Here is a 13,672-nt window from a genome sequence, read left to right as displayed (position 1 = left end):
ATGCATTAAAATTCAATGTGAGGAAAAGGTCAATAAGGCTAACAAATATCATAGAAAAGGACATGGCTACTGTAACATTCATGGTGCTAGTGGGGTATAGAGGAAAGGCAAGGAAGTAGTGCAGGTTAAACTTACATGCGTGTTTGCTAGGATGAAAGGGATTCCGTGGCGCAGACTTTTACACAATGCCACACCTTTGCCGCCCCACCAGTCTCCATGTTGAATTTTGTGAGGGAAGCCATTGAGGGTGAACTTGTGAAAGTGAACTTCGGTGATTGGTGTGCGGGAGAAGATGCACAATCCGGATCCGATGACCCCGCTAAAATAGTAGTGTGAAAATGGCAACACCTTGCTCACCTGGAAAAATATTAATAATAAACAAAAAGAAACAGATACATTCCCATTAAAAACACACAGGGTAACCACATAAGGTCATAAAAGGACATGAAAATTTAAGAGGGGATTTCTTCGTACAAACCGGTTAGCCAGACTCAAGTCCTGGAGGTGAAAAGTACAGTGCCTGCACTCTAAAGGTGTTGGAATGTTTGCAGTTTGGAAGGGCAACTAAACTGTAGTAGCTATGCACCTTTGGCAAGATATAGTGAATGATGGTAAAAGCATTTCTTCTACAGGTCACCCTGCCATGGTGGGAGATGCCCAGTGTGAGAATAAAAGAAAAACTCTTATTACAGTACCCATAACAAGGATAAGAAGCCACAGTTGTAAACTGAGGAAGAAGTGGAGCTGAAGGTATACTAGATTTTCCTTTGCAAACTCAGTGGTTGACCAATGGAATTAACTAAATAGAAGGAATAAAGAAGAATCAGAGAGTAACATAACTACAGGCAGGCCTTGCTTTACAGCACTTCACTTTATGACGCTTTGCTATGCAGCGGCTGTCAATTATACCCATTCTTCACTTATTCAGACTTCCTACAATAAATATATTCACCACTCACTATAAGCTAAGGATGAAAATATTTTAATGCACGATGAGCCTGCCCCATGGCCGGGCTCTAGGAGCAACTCATCAAAGGTATATCTGTGGATTACCTGGAGTTTACCTGGAGAGGGTTTCGGGGGTCAATGCCCCCATGGCTCGGTCTGGTAAAAGTTAATAATAGAGAACATGTCAAATTGCTTTAAAGAATTTCAGTAGTGCCATTCCGAGAGACCTGCAACTTCAGGCATTCTGATGACATGATGTCACAAGACTGACTCATTATATCTGGCAGCTCTTAATCTTACATCATACATGCATAAACAACCTCATTTTCACACTTTAATCTCTTTCAAATGTTTCACAAAACCTATAATTTCAGCACAACCTTTGCTTGTAAACAATGACTATTTAATATCAAAACGCCTTTATTTTCCTAACCTATTTAAGAATCTGCAGTACATACATCATTTCATTAATTTCCTTGGTGGGGAAGGCAGCTCAATCTTTAGCCAATCCTAAAAAAAACAAATATGTACAGTAAATCCACATTTTAAGAAACTTTGGAAATATGAAACAAAATCATTAGGTTAAATGATTTGCAAACAATGGACAAAGTTGAGTGGTTACAGAACTGTCCATTAATATGATGATCATAGCAAAATTTTATCTCTATTTGCCACAATTGCCATTACCAGCCACTTGACTCCCTTATCAATTCCTCTAATCAGGGGTTTACTGTATTAACAAGAGTAATACCCAAAAAATCTTAGGAAAATAATGTTCTCATGTCTCATATTTTTCTTTTTTAATAAACTGGCTGCATCCCACCAAGGCAGGGTGACCTAAAAAGAAAAATAGAAGTTTTCTTTTTTAAATTTAGTAATTGTTTCATATTTACCTTGCATAAATAATATCGTGTACAGTAAAACCTTTATTTACCAGACCTCAATTTAACAAATTTCAGATTTAATCAACAAAAATGTTATTCGATTAAAATCCACTATATCCAGAAGTCTCTGTTATTATTAAGAGCATGAAAAAATGATGTCATCACCTAATACAGTGGAACCTCAAAAATCGAACTGCTCTCAACTCAACCAATTATGTAAGTGTATTTTTGTAAGTGTTTTTATAAGTGTATTTTTGAGGGCTTGAAATGGACTAATCTAATTTACATTATTCCTGATAGGAATAAATTCATTCGGTAACAGCACTTGGACAGCCTTCTGGACTGAAGAAAGTTCGATATTTGAGGTTCCACTGTATTGTGTTAAATTAAGGTTTCGCTATATTGCGAATCCTCTAAAAATCAACTACTAAAATGATTTTATTTTGGAAAAAGAAAACTTCCAAAAATTCTGTATATTATTTTATTATAATCAATACTAAGCTCTAAACCCACAAGGGTTATACAGCACTGGCCAAAAATTCAGAATTCTCAATACAGGTGCTCCTTACTTCGGCTTACGATATTTCAACTTTACGATGGTGAGTAATCAAGTCGATGAACTGTAAAACTTTCTTTTTTGTTTTGTACAATACTGTACATTTATTGATAGTATAAACTTGCGGAGAGCATGTATAGTCCCTTTATTGACGATCTGTTGGAGTGTGAGCAGGGTAATATTTAGTGAAGGGATTCAGGGAAACCGGTTATTTTCATATAGTCGGACTTGAGTCCTGGAAATGGGAAGTACAATGCCTGCACTTTAAAGGAGGGGTTTGGGATATTGGCAGTTTGGAGGGATATGTTGTGTATCTTTATACGTATATGCTTCTAAACTGTTGTATTCTGAGCACCTCTGCAAAAGCAGTGATAATGTGTGAGTGTGGTGAAAGTGTTGAATGATGATGAAAGTATTTTCTTTTTGGGGATTTTCTTTCTTTTTTTTGGGTCACCCTGCCTCGGTGGGAGACGACCGACTTGTTGAAAAAAAAAAAATAAATAAACTTGTATTCATTTATTTAATTTTCAATACTAGTACAGCCTCTCCTCACTTAGTGACGTACTCGTTTACCAACAACTCAGACTTACGATGGGCTCTCTGACCAGTATGTATATCTAAATAATATATATATTAGAGCTGATTTCCTCTATTCTGCTTATTACAATATACAGTATACATGTACTGTATAAACATTTAAAAATATACCAGAAATGTTATAAATGGTGCAAAGGTGACATTAAAACAATATCAAAGATGGTTGACATAAACCTGCTACCAGTATAGTATGCTCCTCACTTAGTGATGAATTTGTTTACCAATGTGGTCTTAGGAACGGAACTCCGTCGTTAAGTGAGGAGAGGCTGTATTTATTTACTCACCATTAATTTACCCAAAATGCACATGAATGCTAGTGCCTTTCTTTGTTCTTAATAATATTTTATTACATGTAAACTACACATTGTATACAATGCAAAGAAATAAAAATTTTGAATTTGATATTTTCAACTTACGGTGGGTTCGTCAAAACATAACCCCATCGTAAGTCGAGGACCATCTACAGTTCAACTCACTTTAGAAACATTACTCACTTTAGATGCTAAGAAACAATAGTCTGCCTTAGACCAGACTTCTTGGAGAAACACAAAATCATATTCATCTGGTCCCGTGATGAGCTGGTTTCCGATAGCTTCCATGCGCGCTTCCCTGTTCTTGGAAATGACAGGTATCCCCCTAAAACAGCAAAAAAGTAAGATAATGTGTATATATGTAGGCATATGCTGCAATAAGATCACAATAAACAGGTGACAGCTCTAGGCCTTTCGTGTTACAATCAATATATCAGGAGCTTATAATGTTGCAGAAATGAGTAGAAAATCCAGGAAGATTCATTCAGGGAAACGACTCTCTTTAGATTCTGGAAAGTCGTTCCCAAAAAACAAATCTGCCTGGAGTTCCTACTATATTTCTGCATCACTGCAAGCTCCTGATGATCTGTTGATTGCAAAACAAAAGGCCTAGAGCTATCATTCAACTCCTCCTGTGGTTATTTTGTACATATTACTAAATGTTAAAAGAAGGTAAACTTTATAATTTTCTTTTTATCGGCTCACTCTGCCTTGGTGGGAGACAGTTGGTATATTAAAAAAAAAAAATATACACATATACATACTTTATGTAACTGCTGAAGAAAGTATCTGAAAGCTTTTGCTGTTTGGAAGTTGGCACATGTGCTCGATTATTTTCATGGAGAAATGCCAAATCCATGGTTTAGCGACTAAGAATGAAAGGTAATCAGCTATAAGCAGAGGAAGTGGAGGGTAGCTCCAATTTCCTGACTCAAGAGCCCTTCACTAGCATCATGGCACTCCTTGAAGGGTAAACATTCTTAAGAAAATATTCCCGCTTCATTTCACAATGGTGGGGGAAAGAGGGAGTTACACATATAACCCGCACATAAAAGAGAGAAGCTTACGACGACGTTTCGGTCCAAGTCGGACCGAAACGTCGTCGTAAGCTTCTCTCTTTTATGTGCGGGTTATTTGTGTATCGTTCCAGTCACGGTATTGTGCCTTTTTGTTATTTAAAGAGGGAGTTTTCCGCTGGGTATTTGAGATGGCAAATTATTAAAATAAATCCATCCCAACCGCTTGGTGGACGTTGCACTGACTCGCCTTCGAGTTGGGCACTCGCGACTGGCAGCTCATCTATATTGCCTTCGGATGACGGACTCTCCGTACTGCCCATGGTGTCCCTCACAGCCTGAGACGGTGGAACACTTCCTGCTGTGGTGCCCATGTTATCACTCTGCACGAACTACTCTCCATGCGACCTTGTGCACACTTGGGGAGGGGTTTCGCCCTCTGGACCGTCAGGAGATATTGGCCTGTACCTGCTCCTTCCTGCTGGCTTCAGGGCATATCAGAGACATATGATACATAGTTATTAGTCAAGACATTCTTCCACTTTGGTCGATATTCCCTCTCCTAGCACTGGACGGCCGGGCTCGATACGGCGTATGCTGTCAGTGGCCCTGAAACCCAACAGAAGAAGAAGAAGAAGAATCTAATATAGGAAGGGTCTGGGATATTGGCAGTTTGGAGGGGTATGTTGTGTTTATCTGGAGTTTATCTGGAGAGAGTTCCGGGGGTCAACGCCCCCGCTTCTAAACTGTTGTATTCTGAGCACCTCTGCAAAAACAGTGATTATGTGTGTGTGAGGTGAAAGTGTTAAATGATGATGAAAGTATTTTCTTTTTGGGGATTTTCTTTCTTTTTGGGTCACCCTGCCTCGGTGGGAGACAGCCGACTTATTGGAAAAAAAACAATTATTATCTAGTAGTGCATCAGCACGGTCTCCAACCACCATGTGTAGATAACAGTTTTAACCCTTAAACGGTCCAAACGTATATATACATTAACTCGCGTAGCGCCCCAAATTTTTTGAGGAAAAAAGAAATCTTTTCTTTTAAAAGGAAAAAAGAGCATATGGTACCCAGGCATCCCCAATTATTTTAATATGGAACACAGTGAGTGTGCACACCCATTCTCTCATGTCTAGGTGACTCAGGCTTATTGTGGCAATGTTGAATGAATGAAAAAGAAAACATATATATACGTTTGGAGCGCTACGCGCGTGAACGTATATATACGTTTGGACCGTTTAAGGGTTAAAGTGTTCTGGCTGAATGAGAAAATTACTAACACACAAAGAAACTAATAAGTATGTGCCTTTGTTCTAACCTCTAAAACCTTTGACCTATGACATACTAATCAAAGTGAGATCTTTTAATAGCAAACCCTCGGCTTAATGTATTTCCATAAGACACCTGCTGTCCATGTTCACTCATTAGTAAAATAGGTACCCGAGTGTTAGTTGACTAGTGTGGGTCACATCCTGGGACAAAATTGACCTAATCTGCCCGAAATGCCCTGCATAACAAGGGACTTTCCATATATGTAGAAGTATGTCATTGATGTCAGCTAGGCCTGTATACTTTGTACATGTACTTGTAGAGATAAAGATATTATTATAATGGGGTGAGCATGGATGGCCAATGATGGATGACTGTGGTGGCTCAAGGTTGCTTTACCGTGGCTGTAACATTAACCCAAGAGAGATATGCTTCTAGAAACAGCTTTCATCTGTTATACCCACACACAATGTACCCAGTGAGGACAAATATTAAAATATACATTCTAATCAGAATTTATTGTTAAAAACTGCAAAACATGTGAAGCATGTGTGAGGCTTATCACAGTTCTATTTCATGACCCACACCTGTGAACACCACATTAAGGTTAATGAACAATTCTCTAAATAATAGACTTGGTCTGCTCTTTACAAATTAACTAACATTCATATCATCCCATACTTCTAAAGGCTTTTAATACAAGGGTTTACTTTTTTATAAAACAAACACATCACTGGGGCACATAAGCACACACACTGCCCGACCTTTCCTCAGTACCATGATTTCTTGATACAGGCAGGCCCTGTTTTACAGTGCTTCACTTTACAGCGTTTGGGTAATGCTGTGGTTTTCAATTATACCCATTCTTCATTTATTCAGACTTCCTACAATACATTATATATATTCACCACTAGGAATTTTTATTGACCTAAGAAAAGCTTTTGACACAGTAGACCACGACATCCTACTCCACAAACTTGATCATTACGGTATAAGAGGCCATGCGCTTGCTTATTTCAAATCTTACATTACTAATAGGTATCAGTATGTCACCATTAAAGACACAGCATCAGCAACACGGCCACTTGATACTGGAGTTCCGCAGGGAAGTGTCCTTGGTCCCCTGCTCTTCCTCATATACATCAATGACCTTCCAAACGTATCCCAACACCTGAAACCCATTCTTTTTGCTGACGACACGACTTATGTCATCTCTCACCCTAATCTTGCCACCCTCAACACCACTGTGAATGAGGAGCTGATCAAAATATCGACTTGGATGACAGCCAATAAACTTACGCTTAACACTGACAAAACCTACTATATTATGTTTGGTAGCAGAGCAGGAGATGCACAAATTAACATTAAGATTGACAACACTCTAATTACCAGAAATAATGGGGGCAAATTCCTAGGCTTATACCTTGACAACAACCTGAATTTCAGCACCCATATCCAGCATATAACCAAAAAAGTATCTAAAACGGTTGGGATCCTCTCCAAGATACGTTACTACGTGCCGCAAAGTGCCCTTCTCACACTATACCACTCACTTATTTATCCATACCTCACCTATGCTATTTGTGCTTGGGGATCAACTGCAGCAACACACCTAAAGCCAATAATAACCCAACAAAAAGCTGCAGTAAGAATAATCACTAAATCCCATCCCTGGCAACACACCCCCCCACTCTTCATAGACCTAAACTTACTCCCTGTTCAGTACATCCACACTTACTACTGTGCAATCTACATCTACAGGGCCTTAAACTCTAATATCAACCTTGACCTAAAATGCTTTCTTGATAGTTGTGACAGAACCCACAGGCATAACACCAGACACAAACATCTCTACGACATTCCCCGTGTCCGACTAAACCTTTACAAAAATTCAATGTATGTCAAAGGCCCTAAAATCTGGAATACCCTACCTGAGAACTCTAGAACTGCAGACACATTCATCACCTTCAAAACTACCATTAGAAAACATCTTATCTCCCTGATACACCCTGTCTACTAACTATACGAATACCACCTGGTGGTTCACACTTACACTCACTGACTCATTTGACCATAAACAGAAATATTAATCTCAATCTTAAAATAATGAATCCTGTGATACTCCAATACTGAAACTATGTACTGTGCCAAAACAATAGCATTTACATTGCTAAACTCACAAACTAGTATTTAGTCACTTAGCCATAATACCAACTTACCTCATAATTTGTAATATTTTACAATTAAGAATAAAACTAAATCTGCCCGAAATGCCTAGCCATGCTAAGCGTTCTAGTGGTACACTCTGTAATCATTATTTTACTACATGTAAACCACACAATAACCAAATTTCTGTAAACTCAGCATTGTAATCCTTATAGAGAATAAACTTACTATAAGCTAAGAACGAAAACATTTTAAAGTAAGTAATGTGTGTACTATATATGCATTTTTTATGCCTAGTTCTATTGTTCACTTAATAAAAGATAGTGTAAATATGTTATCAGACTTTTATACACATTTGACAGTGAAAGAAAGGTTACGTTTCACATTACAGCGATTTTTGATAACAACAGTAGCTCGGAACCTAACCTGCTATGGAAGCGGGGCCTGCCTGTACAATGAAAATATTTGAATGACAACTCACCAAACATTTAAGGTCAAAACCTTGATATCCACTGCCATCGTGTTATCCTTTTGAGCATGTTCTGGCACAGTCATCTGTTCCTCTCACTCTGGAAACATTTATTTTATTAATAAATTGCGCTAATTTGGTTATCATATAACTGCGAGACTTTTAAGTTTGTGCAAAGCAATCAATAAATAAAAAAATAGATATGGAAAGATTTCTAGAAAAATCCAATGTTACGATACTATTGAAAGATCATCGAGTCACTGTATAAGAATTCCAAAATTCCTGCTTATAGAAAAAGCTATACTTTCAAAATTTTCCCTGACCTGCAATGCCTTACTTTAAGGCATAGAATGTTGAGCTCTAGCTCCTGTATACCAGACAAGCAACCCTAAATTATTATTAGCCAAGACTAAATAAAATGTTTTTCAAGAATTATATTCATGTTAGACTAACATGTGTGTTATTTTTTGGCATAACAGTTGCAGCACTGTTTGTCCCACATGGGTTTAGCACTTAATTATAATATTAATAAGAACTCTATTTGAGGGAGTTATCCTAGGTAATATACACTAAGTATGATAATTGTACTTATGTGTACCTGTGCCTAAATAAACCTACTTCATAAACACACTTAACCTCAGGTTAGGTCTAACTGGTCTGTTAGGCAGTTATATGTGTGTGTGTGTGTGTGTGTGGTGTGTGTGTGACTCAACAATCAATATTTGCACCAATAACTCATTACAGTTGTGACCAGGTGTGGAAGTGTGAATTGCTCATTACACTATAATTTGTTCATGATTGTAGCCATGTATAAACGTAAGTAACCATTCTACAGAATTCATTACCTTTGTAACTTGTGAGCTCATTACCTTTGTACCTAGTTCAGCTATCAAAACTTTGGGGGCCCAGTCCCTGGACCCATTACGTACCTCTGTAATCTGTTTACCTGGAGTTTACCTGGTGAGAGTTCCGGGGGACAACGCCCCAGCGGCCCGGTCTGTGACCAGGCCTCCTGGTGGATCAGAGCCTGATCAACCAGGCTGTTGCTGCTGGCTGCAAGGAAATACCTTTGTAACTTGTCATGATTGTGACCAGACCTACCTGGAGTTCATTACCTTTGTAAATTGTGAGTTCATTACCTTTGTAAATTGTGAGTTCATTACCTTTGTAAATTGTGAGTTCATTACCTCTGTAACTTGCTCAGCTATCAAAACTTTGGAGTCCAGTCCCTGGACCAATTATGTACCTCTGTAATCTTTTGACTACCACCCACAGGATGGGTATGGGGTGCATAATAAACATATTAAACTAACTAACTTGTGAGACAAGAGCCAACTCTTATTTCCACTGGTACTATCATCCATTTATAAAAACAATTGGTTATCAATGGATGTGTGTCCTTACACGTATTGTCCTATTCGCCTAGCAGCAAGTAGGTACCTGAGTGTTAGTTGACTCATGTGGGTTGCATCCTGGGGGACAAGATTAAGAACCCCAGTGGAAATAAGACAGTCAGTCCCTCCATGATACACTACCCGTCTTGGGTTATCCAGTAACACTTTAGGTATTACTGAATAAGAACCCCAATGGGAATAAATCACTGTCCGACCTTTTTGGGTTATCCTGGATTCTCTACACATATACTGCTACCCTGGGGGAGGTGCTGGAGGCCAAGGACGACCCTGGGGAAGTGCTGGAGGTTAAGGACAACCCTGGGGAGGTGCTGGAGGTTAAGGACAACCCTGGGGGAGGTGCTGGAGGTTAAAGACAACCCTGGGGTAGGTACTGGAGGTTAAGGACAACCCTGGAGGAGGTACTGGAGGTTAAGGACAACCCTGGGGGAGGTGCTGGAGGTTAAGGACAACCCTGGGGGAGGTGCTGGAGGTTAAGGACAACCCTGGAGGTACTGGAGGTTAAGGACAACCCTGGGGGAGGTGCTGGAGGTTAAGGACAACCCTGGGGGAGGTGCTGGAGGTTAAGGACAACCCTGGGAGAGGTACTAGAGGTTAAGGACAACCCTGGGGGAGGTGCTGGAGGTTAAGGACAACCCTGGGGGAGGTGCTGGAGGTTAAGGACAACCCTGGGAGAGGTACTGGAGGTTAAGGACAACCCTGGGAGAGGTACTGGAGGTTAAGGACAACCCTGGGGGAGGTGCTGGAGGTTAAGGACAACCCTGGGGGAGGTGCTGGAGGTTAAGGACAACCCTGGGAGAGGTACTGGAGGTTAAGGACAACCCTGGGAGAGGTACTGGAGGTTAAGGACAACCCTGGGGGAGGTGCTGGAGGTTAAGGACAACCCTGGGGGAAGTGCTGGAGGTTAAGGACAACCCTGGGGGAGGTGCTGGAGGTTAAGGACAACCCTGGGGGAGGTGCTGGAGGTTAAGGACAACCCTGGGGGAGGTACTGGAGGTTAAGGACAACCCTGGGAGAGGTACTGGAGGTTAAGGACAACCCTGGGAGAGGTACTGGAGGTTAAGGACAACCCTGGGGGAGGTACTGGAGGTTAAGGACAACCTTGGGGGAGGTGCTGGAGGTTAAGGACAACCCTGGGGGAGGTGCTGGAGGTTAAAGACAACCCTGGGGGAGGTACTGGAGGTTAAATACAACCCTGGGGGAGGTGCTGGAGGTTAAGGACGTCCCTGGGGGAGGGGCTGGAGGTTAAATACAACCCTGGGGGAGGTGCTGGAGGTTAAGGACGTCCCTGGGGGAGGGGCTGGAGGTTAAGGACGACCCTGGGGGAGGTGCTGGAGGTTAAAGACAACCCTGGGGAAGGTGCTGGAGGTTAAGGACGACCCTGGGGGAGGTGCTGGAGGTTAAGGACGACCCTGGGAGAGCTCTCAGGTGGAACCTCAAGTGACTACCTCAGTGTAATTACATGTGTGCAGCTGATGGTTGTAGAGCAGCTGGTGCTTCCTGGCCAGCTGGATAAGTGTAGCTGGTGTTCCCTAGCCAGCTGGAGTGTAGCTGGTGTTCCCTGGCCAGCTGGAGTGTAGCCGGTGCTCCCTGGCCAGCTGGACAGCGTAGCTGGTGCTCCCTGGCCAGCTAGAAGAGTGTAGCTGGTGTTCCCTGGCCAGCTAGACGAGTGTAGTTGGTGCTTCCTAGCCAGCTAGATGAGCGTAGCTGGTGCTCCCTAGCCAGCTGGACAGCGTAGCTGGTGCTCCCTGGCCAGCTAGATGAGTGTAGCTGGTGTTCCCTGGCCAGCTAGATGAGTGTAGCTGGTGTTCCCTGGCCAGCTAGATGAGTGTAGCTGGTGCTCCCTGACCAGCTAGATGAGTGTAGCTGGTGCTCCCTAGCCAGCTGGATGACACCTGCTGCCATCAGCCTCCTCCCACCACTCAGGATATCACATATCCTCCCTCTCCTGTCCAATGTACCTGTTTGCTTCCAATTTCCCCAGGCTCTGAGTGACCTCTTAAGGGTTTAGAGCTCTCCACCATTAACGTAGTAATAAAAATAACGAGAATAATAATAATAATCCATCATCTTCTATGATGGTCTTCACACAGAGAGAATGGTATTGGGTGATGCTGTGTCTGCTGGACTCTGCAAATATCTTTTTTTTAGGTTCATTTGCAATTTTGAGTTATTGCAATTGTCTTATATGGTGTAATGGGTGTGTAAATTACTTAGGGTAACCCTTAAAAAGAAGTTAAAGTGATTTCAATGGAAATAAGTCACTTTGTCTGACTTTTTGGGGTACCCGGGGTAATTTACACTATGATAATTGTAGTTATGTGACTAAATAAGCTTATTTACGATAATTTTACCTATGTGTACCTAGTAAGTAAGTTTTTAGGTACAGGTACACATAAGTACAATTATTATACATAGTGTAAATTACCCAGGATAACCCAAAAAAGTCAGTGACTTATTTCCATTGGGGTCCTTTGTAAGACCCCAAATCCTTATTGAATTCAAGTACATCAAGGTATCTGCCTTGATGTTCCTCCTGAAGGGCTCTTTTTCAGAGGAATTGGAGCTACCCTTCCTTTCCTCAGACCAAACCTAGGTACCTCCAATGCCCCAGGTGCTGTTTGAATAGTCACCCAAAATTAGATAATGAGGACCATGCTGGGCCTGGGTCTATAATATTTAGATCAGAATGAATTACGAAAGGTGCGTTACATTGGGTAATTTACACATATGTTATTATGTAAAACAGCTACTGGGGGGTTGAATGATAGCTCTAGGCCTTTCGTGTTGTTATCAACACATCATCAGGAGCTTGCAATGTTGCTGAAAGAGGAGGAAGTACAAGCAAATACGTTCAGAGGAAGTGTCTTTGCTCCATCAAAGAAGAGGGATACCATTAAGGTCATTATCTTCTTGGGATACCATGAGGACCATTAGCTTCTAGGGATATCATAAGGGCCATTATCATCTATGGACATTATGAGGAAGCCATAACTAGGGATACCATAAGGGTCATTATCATCTATGGATACCATGAGGGGCCATATCTAGGGATACCATACTAACAAAACACCACTACCAGTGTATAATCCTGAACCATCATCAGGACCATGTAACAACAAGGTCACCCAGACAGGAATCCCTTGGATTAATATCCCAATATCAGTACGTGATGGAGTATCCCCCAGACCGGTATCATGTTGATCACCTGGGCAGGAATCCCCCAGAGAGAGCTACTGCTGCCTCAGCCATTACAGTGATATTCATTTAGGGGTAATTAACAAGGGGACGGACGGTGGATCGAGCCTCCAACACTCTCTAGTACTCATAATTTGCCCTTATGGGGGAGCTCTAAACCAGTAGGGGCAGTGCACCATTTCCCCCCTCCCCCCGGGAAAGGAGGTAATCAAATCTAAATGGAAAAAATATACATACCTGGAGTTTACCTGGAAAGAGTTCCGGGGGTCAACGCCCCCGCGGCCCGGTCTGTGACCAGGCCTCCTGGTGGACCAGAGCCTGATCGACCAGGCTGTTACTGCTGGCTGCACGCAAACCAACGTACGAGCCACAGCCCGGCTGGTCAGGAACCGACTTTAGGTGCTTGTCCAGTGCCTGCTTGAAGACTGCCAGGGGTCTGTTGGTAATCCCCCTTATGTATGCTGGGAGGCAGTTGAACAGTCTCGGGCCCCTGACACTTATTGTATGGTCTCTTAACGTGCTAGTGACACCCCTGCTTTTCATTGGGGGGATGTTGCATCGTCTGCCAAGTCTTTTGCTTTCGTAGTGAGTGGTTTTCGTGTGCAAGTTCGGTACTAGTCCCTCTAGGATTTTCCAGCTGTATATAATCATGTATCTCTCCCGCCTGCATTCCAGGGAATACAGGTTTAGGAACCTCAAGCATACCCAAACAAAAACAGTGGCACACAGCTGTTATTGTAGCGCTCTTAAGTGGTGATATCCAAATTAATCCAGGACCTCAAACTATTGTGCAGAGGCAAAACAGACAGATAAATGACGGCGATAATGACGGTCTAGTAGCTAGGA

The 13,672-nt window shown here is 41.8% G+C and overlaps 1 protein-coding gene across 2 annotated transcripts in view; it reads right to left on the bottom strand.

The window, feature by feature from the left end:
- Positions 1-11,282, bottom strand: part of nSMase (neutral sphingomyelinase) — a 22,593-nt gene extending 11,311 nt beyond the window's left edge. The window contains exons 1-4 of one of the 2 annotated variants that reach the window (XM_070103810.1): positions 11,077-11,282; positions 8,229-8,316; positions 3,480-3,621; positions 136-357 (exon numbers count right to left, since the gene is read on the bottom strand). In XM_070103810.1, coding sequence (XP_069959911.1) covers positions 136-357; positions 3,480-3,621; positions 8,229-8,302 — 438 coding nt within the window. In that variant the 5' untranslated portion in view covers positions 8,303-8,316; positions 11,077-11,282. The remainder of the gene's footprint in view (positions 1-135; positions 358-3,479; positions 3,622-8,228; positions 8,317-11,076) is intronic. The other variant, XM_070103808.1, reaches the window with a different exon arrangement.
- Positions 11,283-13,672: the final 2,390 nt, after the last annotated feature.

This window comes from Cherax quadricarinatus, chromosome 88 (genome assembly GCF_038502225.1).
Source record: "Cherax quadricarinatus isolate ZL_2023a chromosome 88, ASM3850222v1, whole genome shotgun sequence".
Classification (NCBI taxonomy): Eukaryota; Metazoa; Arthropoda; class Malacostraca; order Decapoda; family Parastacidae; genus Cherax; species Cherax quadricarinatus.
Note: the sequence above shows the minus strand (reverse complement) of the source record. Positions and strands in the feature narration are given on the sequence as shown.